This window comes from Podarcis gaigeae, assembly GCF_964106915.1.
Source record: "Podarcis gaigeae genome assembly, chromosome: 15".
Taxonomy (NCBI): Eukaryota; Metazoa; Chordata; class Lepidosauria; order Squamata; family Lacertidae; genus Podarcis; species Podarcis gaigeae.
Window position 1 is genome coordinate 8086347 of NC_139692.1, and position 13796 is coordinate 8100142.

Consider the following 13796-nt stretch of genomic DNA (forward strand, 5'->3'; position numbering starts at 1 on the left):
TTGGCTCAAATTCCTTTTAAAAAATCTCATTTTGGGGTGCCCCTGCTTTGCTGCTGTCTCAAGCATGTGCTCAGTCTGCCTCTTGAGTAACCCAGCACTGATGCAGGGCTTCCAAGTTGAGCTTTGACCTCATTGCACTGACTGTTGCTAATGCTGAGACTGACGCTTTGTCTCTTTGCAGTCCCCTGGGAGAGTCATCCCATCATCTTGAATACGGTGACGAAAGCCAGACACAATTCTCCACTTGGACTGTACTGAATAGCAAGTGAGACGTAATGACCACTTCCTATTCCTGGGAACATAATTGCTTTGATTTCAGCTTATCCCGTGGCTAATGGTTTGACATGCTTCGAAATATCCCTTTTGCCGCATCATGCTGTGAGCTGTACCCGTGTCTCTTTTCGTTTCCTTCATTTTCTCCTGAAGGATGCACATCGCATTATTTATCTCAACTTTTCTTGGCGATGCACAGGCAAAGATCTCAGCTGCCTGCTTGTTCACGAGTCATTTATCTTTAGATTTGCTGCCCAGATCCATTCCTTCTCTCCTTCTCTCGCTCCCCCTCTCTCGGCACAGAACATGCTGGCTCCCCAAGAGGGCTGCACACGAAAACTTGCCCAGCGTTAGTAATAAGCTTGACAAATCACTCTGTCTCTCTGACCTGCTTCTCTTGTGCTATATTGTTAGCCAATTAAGATGTAAGGGCCTGGAAAAGCTCACTCCTTGGCAGTTCGTAGGTGAACACTCTTGTTCAGAAAGTCTCTCCAGGGGCCTCTGGAAACATTAATGTATGGCCCTGCAATGCATTTTCTCATTCTGCTCCTCCCTATACCCCACATTCAGAACAAAAGGATTGCCTGGCAATATTTTCACTTATTTGTGTGAACCTTAACGTTGCCCTCTGAGCAGTGGTGAATGGGGCTCATTGTGACTTCCTTGCGTGGAAGGCAAGGAGCCCAAACATTAGGTGCAGCCAGAGTCAATGACAGGCAAACTAATTCTAGTTTTCTCCTCATTACCCTTTCTGCAAGTGCAGTGCTGAAACTGAGGAGGAGGAGGAGGAGGAGGAAGCTGAGAGGCTGTTCCACCTCTTGGACTGGTTGTAAGTAGGAAGGCCAACAGGGAGCTGGTGATTGGCTGAGGGCAGACTGAGAATGGTGGGGCAGACCCCATTTGCTCGTACGCACTGGTCTCTGCAGCCTCCAAGTCACAAGAGAGGAAGGAGTTCATCCACAATAAATAGATGTTTCCAGGTTGTGGAGGCCAGGCCTTTGTGCACAGAAATGAGAGATAACGGTGAAGAAATCCAATAATTTAATATTATTATTATTAATAATAATCTACATTTGTTTTTAGACCAGCCATTGAAGTGCAAAGTAACCCTTTTCCAAGCACGTCAGGGCACCAATAAAAAGTGGCCCTTCTAAGGATGTAAGAAGGTATGGATTTCCATTCTAATTCATGTTCTCTGTTCCCATTCGGCTGCGGTTCAGCTTCTGTCCTAAGCAGGGATTTCTTTCAGCCAGAATTCACTGGAACTCAGTTTTGGCACCTCTCAGGTATACGCCACTGCCATTGTTAGAGAACAAGGAAGGTGTTTATGGTGAGTTCTGGCACCTCTTTTTTCTAGAAAAATAGCACTTGCCCTAGGGATGTTGGAGAAGAGGGATTTATGAAGCATTTATCATTAAACCACTCTGGGAATTGTAGGTCTGTGAGGAGAAGAAGGCTTTTCCAAGAACCCTCAGAACCCCAAAGAAACGGCAGTTTCATATTTTGCCATAGTAGTTTGCGAGTGTGTATGTGCATGCGCGCATAGAGGCTCAGGGAAGTTGCTTCTTGTTTTTAATAAAAAATAATGCTTTCCACCCACATCACAAATTGTTTCTCAAAGCTGCAATTTGCTTTGGGATGGAAGCTGTCATTTCTACCAATGATAGTTTCCCTCCTGGGGCAAATTGCAGCTTTGGTGTGTGAGCATGAATTGAAGCACTGAGTGAAAGGGTTAATGCCCCCCATGTGCTGCTGTTCCAATCCAGATAAGATCTCTCTTGCAATTTTTATTTTAAAAGCCCATGTATAAACAATGGCAACCTACAACGTAACTTGGTTCTAAGCCTTAATGACACCTCTTCTGTTCCATCTATGAAACTGCAGACTGAAGCTTTTCCAAGAACATCTGAAGAACAGATCCAAGGAATCTGAAAACTTTATGTGATTTTTTTTTCATTGGGCCTAATGAAGATATTACTGTACTGCTGCTTTTGGAGCCTCCACCCCCTTAAAGGGCAGACACTACATGCATTTCTTTTATTTTTTTAAATTGCATTCAGCTAATCACTTCCTTTCAAGATCAACGACCAATTTTTGCTTCTCTTGATATCACTTTTAGTGTTCTGCTTCTCCGACCCCTTTTTAAAAATAAAAAATAAAAAATAAATGTGGCCTTTGGGGAGGATAATTCAAATCCTCCCCCCAATAAACTGTAATCTGTTTACTTTCACGAGGGCTATAATTTAAGCTGTAGCCTCAGCAGAAATCCATTCAGTGCCAACTCTTTCATAAAGTGTCATTTAGGCTGAAGATACAATCTCCCTCCCTGGCTTCCATTCTCGCGCAATAGCATGTTTGTGGAATAATCATCATGGCTTCGCTCAAACCGCCAAGGCTTTATTTAGATTCTCTCCCTGCCCCCCCCTTCCATATTTCTCTCTGCAACATACAAATGCTGCCATAGTAAACAAGTGCTCTTTTTGGAAACCTTTTACTGGTATGTAATTTTCTTTCAAAATGTCATAATAAAGCATTGCTCTTTGTTGCTAAGGAAAAAATATGCAGCCTATATTATTATTTTTTTAATAGGAAAAAGCCAGGAAATTCAACTAAATAGAACATCAGATGCAATTGGGGGAGCATGCAGGCATGAATGGTTGATGGCACTACAAATGACAAATACTTGGTGGGCTCGATTCCTTCTTCTAAAAGTTTCCAATCAATTCGCTTTTTGCTTTGCTACTGAAAACATCCACATGAAAGTTGTATTCCTGCTGCTTAACTCTCACTGGGTGAGCAGGATTGCTACTGTGCAGAGCTATCTGAAGGATGTGAGCTCAGAAGTGAAACACTTTTTTGCACGGCCATGCACATAGTGGCTCGTCCCAGAGAAACCATTTGTTCCACCAAGGGACAGAGGTTAATTTTGGATTTCAACACAACACAATGGAATGAAAGCTACTTTTTAAAAATCAAATAGCTAAGATAAAGCTACAGAACATTACATTTATGCCCACATCCCTCCTGTTTGTCAGAAAAGCTCATGATCTACAATGGATGCACTTCTGAAGCTGGGGCTGGTTGGTACACTACATTTTCTATATCTATTCTTTGTCTTATTATTTGGGTTATACTTCAGAGATCTTTACAATGGCTATACATTTTTGCAAGGGTGAAGGACTACCTAGGGCCTGGCATGCAGCCAACACAGATAAATCTTAAATCCATCAATATAATCTGTAGCAGATTGTGATACCCTGCTAATGGCTTATCTTGAAGATTAAAATTCCCAAGCTGCACCATCTCAGTCTGCAACTAACTTTTAGAAAATAATATTGTATATAATAACAATACAATATAGAAAAGCAGAATTAAAGGCCCCATGACCCACATGATCTCTAGGCACGAGAGGAACATTGCTGTATGCCACCTAGGTAAAGGTAAAGGGACCCCTGACCATTAGGTCCAGTCGTGACCAACTCTGGGGTTGCAGCGCTCATCTCGCTTTATCAGCCAAGGGAGCCGGCGTACAGCATGTGGCCAGCATGACTAAGCCACTTCTGGCGAGCCAGAGGAGCACACGGAAACACCGTTTACCTTCCCACTGGAGCGGTACCTATTTATCTACTTGCACTTTTACGTGCTTTCAAACTGCTAGGTTGGCAGGAGCAATGGGAGCTCACCCCATCGCGGGGATTTGAACCGCCGACCTTCTGATCGGCAAGTCCTAGGCTATGTGGTTTAACTCACAGCGCCACCCACGTCCCCATATGCCACCTAAAATTCCTCAAAATCGCAATGATCTTCTACTCATGCATTCTCTAGTGGTTGCTCAATACATTTTGCTGCCTAGTGCAGAGCTCAAATGGCAGTCCCTCTGTTTGAACTTTTAAAAGCCTTTCTGCATTATGCTGAGACATCAGTTCTTGCTTCTAGCAGCCCTCTTTTAATGGTGCCTTCTGAATCAGGATGCTTCATTCTGTTGATTGGCAAGGCAGGCTCTGATGTTAACATGCTGTTCTCTGGCCATGCCTCTGATGCCCATGAGTAGGTCCTTGGCCATCCCAGCTCTGGTCTTCCCTGCTCTCAGAAATAACGCATTTGAGGGTTTCTGCTGGCTATCGGCAGTGGCGTAGCGTGGGGGGTGCAGGGGGGGCCGGCCGCACCGGGCGCAACATCTGGGGTTTAGGGTTAGGGGGCACAAATCCACAGGTTAGGGGGCGCAAATCCACGGGTTAGGGGGTCAAATTACTTGCCTTGCCCCGGGTGCTGACAACCCACGCTATGCCACTGGCTACCGGAGTTGATAATACAGCTAGTGGTATCTTCTAACTGCCGTTGCTTTTTGTTGGGCACAGTAGGGACCTCTGCAGCGGTGAAGTCCTGCCACTGGTTGAGTTCATCAGAGGTCAGTGCATCCAAACCCCCTATAGCATGGTGGATCAGGGGCTTGGATTGCTCTGTTAGAGACAGAGCTGCCAATTGAGGTTCAAATCATGCCTCTACAGTGAACTCACTAGATGCTCTGCGACAAGCTGTTATCTGAGCCTTAGGCCGCCACTCTACTTCTGCACTAAGGTGATAATAACACTGCTCTACCTTACAGGGTTGTTGTAAGTGTGACAGCACAAAGTAACATATGTGAAGTGCTTTGAGAACTCAGAAGAGCTGTCTAAACACTAAGTGTTATTGTTATGTTGTCAAACAACGTGCTGCTTCAAATCCACTGCCTAGTAGGCAAGGTGGGCCGTTCCAATAAAGGGTTCAGACAATCTGTGTGATGATTTGTGCTACATGAAAGCTGTACTGTATGTATTCCTCCTGCCTCCTCATTCACACACGCTCTGGTCCTTGTGCAGTGTCTCTCTTTTATCTCAAATCAGCAAGCTTAAGATCTGGCAGTCAGTCAACTTAATCAATCCAAACAGCCTTCATTTATCATGAGATCCACACGCTGCTTACACAAGAAAGTTCAAACAAGATGTTGAAGGTTTTGAATGATACAGAATCTCAGCTTGAAGGAAGGAAAGTTAATGGAGATGCTGCAGTTCAATCTGTCTGTGGTAATTCAGTCAGTCATGGATGGAACCTTAACTGCTTTGTGGTTTCTTCAGCACTCTCAGTAACCCCTCTGCACATATAGAAGCAAGACAGAAAGGAATTCCAGGGACTGTATTCAACCAAACCACTGTGCTAGCAGAAACCCAGTGCAATCATGCCCACTGGTGAAATGGGACGTTCACCCTCTTCTCCTCCTCCACTGTGCCCCCCAATCTGGGAATGATGGGAGTTGCAGCCCCAAAACATCTGGAAGATATCAGGTTGGCAAAATCTACTATAAACTGCTGACAATGGTTGCAACAATCTTGCAAGGTAGGCAGAATCTGCATATTCCAGAACAGCCACTTGAATTGGGATCTGCCTATTCTGGATGTGGCATTGAGGTTGGATTGTGTTAGCAGAGCTGGATACCAACACCGATCTATTTATGTTTGTGGCGATCACACAGGGTCCCCGGACGTTTCACCATCTATTGATCCCTGTGCCACCACTTTATTTATCACTGCTACCACCCAGGCTCTACCTGGGACAATACTGAGTCCAGACAGGGTTAAATTGGAACATAAACTTCTGTTTATTTATTGCACTTTAACAAGCGTGTGGTTTCATAAACGGTATCAGTCAATTACATTCATGGGGTGCCTATCCAGATCTATAACTTCCGCTACCTGCTGTCACTCACTAAACCACCTCTCAGATATTTACTTGTCTTCCTAGCCCCTAACTGTTCCTGATTCAGCCTATTTCGTTACACTAACTCAGCCTTTCCACAAACTCTATCCCAATTCACTCCCACTCCAACCAACCACCCAACTCCCAACAAACTCCCCCCTTTGCCCCTCCCAGAGCTGGTATTATAGTCCCTCTGACTCCACCCCCTGGGTCCTGATTGGGTCACCTGTTTAACTATTTCACCTCCAGCACTCTCATATGTTAACGTCACAATGATCGGCCAGCAAAATGAGTTGACCAGATCCTTTATCCCAGCCATGGTCACTGGGGAGGGAAAGGGAGGCTGAGCCCTCTTTCTCTAAATTGACTGTGACGTGAAGAAGGGGGAGCTTTTTGACAGGCATATGCTGATTTGTTTTCTCTGCACCTAATACCCCCTACTCATCCATCCGGCAGCCACAGGAAGTGGTAAGTCACTGACCACTACTGCAGCAATGTGGACACCAGATCACCCTTGGCTAATCATCTAAGGCCCCACATGTCAGAGGTGGATGTGGCCAAAAGTGGATGTAGCCTTCCCAACACTCCCACAGGCACAGAGAAGACCCCCCCCCCATCTTTACAGATCAGCTGAGGAGAGAGGTTATTGCCTCCATCTCAGAGTGAGGGTGAATTGCATCTGCATTAGGGTGCTGTGCTGTGTTGAGATGTTTACATTTCTTCACCAGCCCCAGCAGCTGCATGTAGTTTAATTCCCCACTTCCTTGCCACCACCAAAATCAGTGGATTTTAGTGGGCCAGAAAAAATTGCTTGGGAAGTCAGATTAGGACTCTGGGCGGAGGGCTCATGCCCTCCAACATTTCTCTGGTGAAAATAGGGACAGCCAATGCAATTCTGGGCTGCATCAATAGGAGTATGGCATCTAGATCAAGGGAAGTAATGGTGCCACTGTATTCTGCTCTGGTCAGACCTCACCTGGAGTACTGTGTCCAGTTCTGGGCACCACAGTTCAAGAAGGACACTGACAAACTGGAACGTGTCCAGAGGACGGCAACCAAAATGGTCAAAGGCCTGGAAATGATGCCTTATGAGGAACGGCTAAGGGAGCTGGGCATGTTTAGCCTGGAGAAGAGGAGGTTAAGGGGTGATATGATAGCCATGTTCAAATATATAAAAGGATGTCACATAGAGGAGGGAGAAAGGTTGTTTTCTGCTGCTCCAGAGAAGCGGACACGGAGCAATGGATCCAAACTACAAGAAAGAAGATTCCACCTAAACATTAGGAAGAACTTCCTGACAGTAAGAGCTGTTCGACAGTGGAATTTGCTGCCGAGGAGTGTGGTGGAGTCTTCTGCTTTGGAGGTCTTTAAGCAGAGGCTTGACAACCATATGTCAGGAGTGCTCTGATGGTGTTTCCTGCTTGGCAGGGGGTTGGACTCGATGGCCCTTGTGGTCTCTTCCAACTCTATGATTCTATGATTCTATTTGATCATCATTGTGATGGGATAGTGAGCTGCTTGTGCGTAAAAGCTTGATCCCTCTGGGGTTTGGCTGGTCATCCAAACCGAGGCACTAACGGAGCCCCCAAAGCATGACTCCGTCAGTCGCTGGTAGAATCTGACAGTGGGCGTCTACGGAATTTACGCCAACATAAAAGCTGTTTGACGGACATGCGCCTTCGTGACTCTCTGCGTGACAGTTTCCGGCGAAGGGTGGGAGTTCCTAACGGGGGTCTTGTTACCTCTTCGCTATTCTCACTAGAAGTATCCCAGAGCCTCCCCTCCGCTGTGACTCCTGCACTCCCCCTGCTGGTTCCTTCCTCTGCTGCAGATTCTCTCCTATTCTCCTGGAGCCTGTCCACCACCTGTCCCTCCGATGGCAGTTCCCTGACATCCACCTCCCCCCCCCAGGGCCCCCTTCACCCCCTCCCGCCTCCTCTCCCACTGGCGGTGAGGGCGGAAAGCCCCTGAAGGAACTCTCCTCGTCGTCCGAGGATTCAAACACTTCTAGCCACGGCGTACCGTCTCTCTCCCCGTCTTCCTCTTCTTCGTCGGAGTCGGCTTTCTCACCCACCCCTGACTCTGGGAACCCTTCAAACTCTCCTTCCTCATCGGTGGTCCCAAAGTGTTCCCTTCTAAATCGTGCCACGGGTTGCGGTTTTCTTGGGAAACGCTGATTAAATGTTTCTATTAAGACCTCGTCATTGACTACCTCTGCTGGTACCCAAGTGTTTTCCGATTCTACTTCCCCCTCCCATTCTACCAGATATTCCACCTGATTCCCCTTCCACCTGGAATCAATGATTCCTGCCACGTTCATGTCGCGCTCTCTCTCTTCTATCACGGGCGTTTGGGTGGCCTCTCTCTCACGCTCCCCCCACTCACGTCCCTCTCGGTACGGCGACAGTAATGACCTGTGAAATACTGGGTGTAATTTCATGTGACTGGGCAGCCTGAGTTTGAATGCTACTGGGTTGACCTGCTGTATGACCTCAAAGGGTCCCAATCTTTTGGGTCTCAATTTCTTACTCCCGCCCTTGAACGGTAGTCCTTGGGTGGATAACCACACCCGGTCTCCCACCCTTATAGTTTCACCTTCCCTCCTATTTCTGTCTGCTTGCTTCTTATATTCTTCCTTGGCTTTCTCTAAGTTAAGTTGAAGCTGACGGTGGATCGCTTCCATCTCTTCAAAAAAATATTCCGCCGCCGGCACGCTCCACCTCTCCCCTCCCTCTCCTGGGAATGCCCGGGGGTGACACCCATAATTTGCCAGAAAGGGACTCATCCCTGTGGACACGTTCTCAGCGTTGTTGTAGGCAAATTCTGCTAGAGGTAACTTATCCACCCAATCATTTTCTCTGTCTTTTACATAACACCTCAGGTATTGTTGTAAAATCCCGTTTGCCCTTTCCGCTTGCCCATTTGTTTCTGGGTGCCGGGCAGTTGAGAAATTGAGTTCTACGTGCAGTAAGCTCATAAGTTTCCTCCAGAACCTGGAAGTAAATTGTTTCCCTCTGTCGCTCAAAACCCTCAAGGGGGCGCCATGCAACCTAAAAATATGTTCTACAAACAACTTGGCGGTTTCCTCCGCTGTGACCGCATGTGAACAAGCTATAAAATGACACATCTTGGTTAATAGATCTACCACCACCATGACAGCTGTTTTGCCTTTGGATTTTGGCAGGTCCGTCATAAAATCTATGGATACTGCCTCCCATGGCCTTTCTGGCGTGGGTAAGGGTTGTAATAGCCCCGCTGGCGCCACCCTCTCTCCTTTCACTCGCTGGCACCTGTCGCAATCCCTGACATATTCCCGTACGTCCTCCCTCACCTTGGGCCACCAAAACTCCCTGGTAACCAACCACATGGTTTTCTGCTGTCCAAAATGTCCCGCTGTGGGGCTGTCATGCAACTGCTTGAGTACTCTGCCCCTCAGTTCCCCATCGGGTATGTACAGTGCCCCTTTGTAATACAACGCCCCGTTCTTTTCTTCAACCCCCCCTGTGTTCTCCTCTGTCCTCCTGAGCTCTCTGAGTTTCTCTTGGGCGTATTCATCGTTCTCAGTACCCTCTATCAGTTCCCTCTGCCCCACCAATGCCGCCCCACACACCCAGCGGTCTTCAGGGATTACATGCCTTGCCTCAGGCGCTCCCTCCCCCTCTAAGTACTCAGGTTTCCTGGAAAGAGCGTCCGCCCTCACGTTCTCGGAGCCGGGCACGTAACGAATCTCAAAGTGGAATTTGGAGAACTCCTGGGCCCATCGCACTTGTCTCTGGTTCAGCACTCGGGCTGTTCTCCAGTATTCCAGATTTTTGTGGTCAGTTCGGACTTGAACCTTGTGCTGCGCCCCAATCAGCAAGTGCCGCCATTTCCGGAATGCTTCATGAATGGTGAGCAGTTCTCGGTCGTATACTGTGTAGTTCCTCTCGGATTTGTTCAACTTCCGCGAGAAGAATGCACACGGTCTCCATTCAGACGTATCTTTTCCCGGCTGGAGAAGAACGGCCCCCACCACTCGGTCTGACGCGTCAGTCTCCACTCTCATTGGTTGTTGTAGATCCACGTGCAAAAGTTGCTCTTCCGACGCAAACGCCCGCTTTAAACGTTCGAACGCCCGCTGCGCTTCTTCCGTCCAAACAAATTTCTTTTTGCTACTAAGACAATCCGTGATGGGCGCTGTTAAATGGGCAAAGTTTTTGATGAACTTCCTATAGAAGTTTCCGAAGCCCAGGAACCTTTGCACGTCCTTCTTGGTCTTTGGTGTTTTCCATTCCAGTACCGCTTGAACCTTGCTGGGATCCATGGCCAATCCCTTGTCAGACAACCGGTACCCCAGGAATTCCACCTCCCTGGTATGAAACTGACACTTCTCCAGTTTCACCCACAGCCGGTTTTCTCACAGCTTGCTCAGTACCTCTCTTACATCTCGCACATGCTGCTCCTCATTCTCTGAGTACACCAGGACGTCATCTAAGAACGCTACGCAGTTCTTGTAGAGCAGTGGCCCCAGGACGTGATTCATGAATGATTGAAAGCAGGCGGAGCCCGCTTGTAATCCGAAAGGCATAACCCGGTACTCAAAAGCCCCCAAGGGGGTGAACATAGTGGTCTTCCACTCATCCCCCTTTCTCACACGTATCAAGTTATATGCCCCCCTAAGGTCCAGCTTGGTAAAAATTTTCCCTTTTCTCACCCGTGTTAGAATGTCATCAATTCTAGGCATAGGGAAAGTCACTGGTTCTGACACTGCATTTAGGGCCCTGAAATCACATACAAGCCTGGGCTTGCCCGTGTTTTTTTTGTCCACAAAGAACACTGGGCTGCCCCCCACCGCTCGTGACTCTCTGATGAAACCTCGCTTGAGGTTCTTGTCAATGAACTCCCTTAACTCCTGCATCTCACTGTCTGACATTGCATACAGCTTGCCCACTGGCAATTGTGCTCCTGGGAGTAAGGTAATTTGACAGTCAAAGGGTCTGTGCGGGGGCAGTTTATCTGCTTCCTTTTCGCTAAAGACGTCAATCAAGTCAGCGTATTGTGGTGGCACCTTCCCTTTGTCCATCACTTCCATCCCTGCTAGAGTGGCCCTGGCCCCTGCCTGAGCCTCTCCCTCCTTGCAGTGTTCTAGGCAATGTGCTGATCCAAAGGAAACCACTCTCTGATGCCAGCCTACTAGCGGATCGTGTAGCGCCAGCCAGCTCATACCCAAGATAATAGGAGCTCCTCCCAAGGTGGCTACGTTAAACGCTATCAGTTCTGTGTGTCTTGCCACCCTCATTATCATTGGTACAGTCTGTTGGCTCACTTCTCCTCCCAACAGCTCCCTCCCATCAATCGTGGTAACCTGCAAAGGCTTACTTAATGGGATAGTCTGTATCTGGTGTTCAGCTGCAAACTCCTTACTCATGAAATTACATGAGCTACCTGAATCCAATAGCGCTTTTATCTTCAGTGGGTGTCCGTTTGCCAGTTCCAGCAACACCTCTATCACAAGCGCTGGTCTTGGAGGTTCCGGCGTGGGCACATTCACTACTCCCTGGCCTGGCTGCTGTGCCCTGATGTTGGCAACCAGGCGTTGGCTTTTACTTGCTCCGTGATTTCTTCTTCCTCCTTCCCCCCAACAGTTCCCGCCATCCCTTGCCATTCCTTCCTTTGCGGACAGACTCTGGCAAAGTGACCTGGCTGTTGGCAGAGATAGCATCTCTTGCCGCTCTTTCCCTCCTTCTTCCGCCCTTCACTGGTGTTTGAAACTGCGCGCGCGCGCGCTGTTCCAAGTTCCATCGGCTCTGCTGGCGGGAAAGGCTGCTCCGGAATCTCTGGAATGCAGAAGTCCTTCCAACGTTCCCCCTTTCCTTCCCGCTTTTCCATAGCTCTAGCCTCCTGGCGTGCTCCTATGGACAGCGCTGATTTAGTCAGCTGATCCATAGACTCCGCCCTAGGCGCCCGGGAAAGTTCATCTTTCACTGCCGGAGAGAGACCTTCTTCAAACAGCATTTGAATAGGTTCACTAGCAAGGTCCCACCCTAGTCTATGAATCAGCATGGTGAACTCAGTCCAGTACTCACGTACAGATCGGCTCCCCTGTTTACACGCCATTAACTGTCTGCGCACCACCCCCTGCTCGATCTCGCTGGAAAACATCAAGTCCATGGCGCGAAAAAACTTCATTGTGTCCTTTAAGATTTCATTATTGGCTGCCATCAGGGGCCGAACCCAGTCCTTCGCCCCTCCCTCTAGATGGCCAATCACGTACGCCACTCTAGAGTTCTCATCGGGGAAGTCATCAAACAGTAGATTGAGAGCATATTGCATCTCTGTCCTAAAGGCTTGATAGTTCCTGGGATCCCCCCCAAATTTCTGCACCAATCCAGGCACCCGTCTGGCAAGTGGGGTGGTTTTCCCTTTATCTGCATCTTGAGCCCTCCTCTCCTCGAGCCTCGCCGTTTGCAGCGCCAGCTGGACCTCCAACGCCCTGTACCTTTCTTCCAGGCTTGGACCTGCTCCAGCTCCAGCTCCTGCTCCTCCGGTTCCGGCTGGTTCGCTCATGATGCCCTCTGCTTGCACAAGCTGCTTTCAAAGACTGTCAGATTGCTGTGATGGGATAGTGAGCTGCTTGTGCGTAAAAGCTTGATCCCTCTGGGGTTTGGCTGGTCATCCAAACCGAGGCACTAACGGAGCCCCCAAAGCATGACTCCGTCAGTCGCTGGTAGAATCTGACAGTGGGCGTCTACGGAATTTACGCCAACATAAAAGCTGTTTGACGGACATGCGCCTTCGTGACTCTCTGCGTGACAGTTTCCGGCAAAGGGTGGGAGTTCCTAACGGGGGTCTTGTTACCTCTTCGCTATTCTCACTAGAAGTATCCCAGAGCCTCCCCTCCGCTGTGACTCCTGCACTCCCCCTGCTGGTTCCTTCCTCTGCTGCAGATTCTCTCCTATTCTCCTGGAGCCTGTCCACCACCTGTCCCTCCGATGGCAGTTCCCTGACAATCATCATGACACTATTTATACCCCACCCATCTGACTGGGTTGCCCCAGCCACTCTGGGTGACTTCCCACGTATATAAAAACATAATTAAACATTTAAAAACTTCCCCATACAGCACTGCCTTTAGATGTCTTGGGAGGCTCCATAACTCCATAACCTCCAACATTTCTCCAATAAAAATAGGGACGTCCTACCATACCCTGCAACATTTGTCTGATGAAAATAGGGGCTACCTGAGGAAATAGGGACATTCTGGGGACAAATCAGAAACTTGGATGGCTTCTGTCAGTCTGGGATTGTCCCTGGAAAATAGAGACACTTGGAGGGTCTGAGGGTTAACAACCTCTAGTAGCTGCATTAACTGGCTGGCAGAAACTCCCCAGGTTTTCAGACAGAAGTCTTCTTCAGCCCTACTGGGAGATGCTAGAGACTGAAGATATTTTGCACGCAAAATATGCACTCCCTACTGCCAGTGGCGTAGCATGGGGGGTGCAGGGGGGGCCAGCCGCACCGGGCGCAACATCTGGGGGTTAGGGTTAGGGGGCACAAATCCACGGGTTAGGGGGCGCAAATTACTTGCCTTGCCCCGGGTGCTGACAACCCACGCTACGCCACTGCCTACTGCTAAGGCAAGAGTCCTTCCCTGATGTAAATGTGTGGAAAGGTACAAGAGAGAGCATCTGTTTCATTGCACTCCAGACCCTACCAGTAGAGTCATTCCATCACTGTTGGATGGCAGGTTTCCTCCAAATGGGGAGGAGATGTGTTGCCGTCCCCTCGCTTTGATCATGCCAATAAAGATA

General features: G+C 48.5%; 1 protein-coding gene across 1 annotated transcript in view; it reads left to right on the plus strand.

Annotated features, from left to right (window-relative positions):
• Positions 1 to 3316: 3316 nt before the first annotated feature.
• LOC310832999 (glyoxylate/hydroxypyruvate reductase B-like) overlaps positions 3317 to 13796 on the plus strand; it is a gene marked incomplete at both ends in the record, with an annotated part of 39041 nt that continues 28561 nt past the window's right edge. Inside the window, 1 exon segment of the mRNA XM_083715360.1 lies at positions 3317 to 3353. Within this exon segment, the coding sequence (XP_083571486.1) occupies positions 3317 to 3353 (37 nt within the window).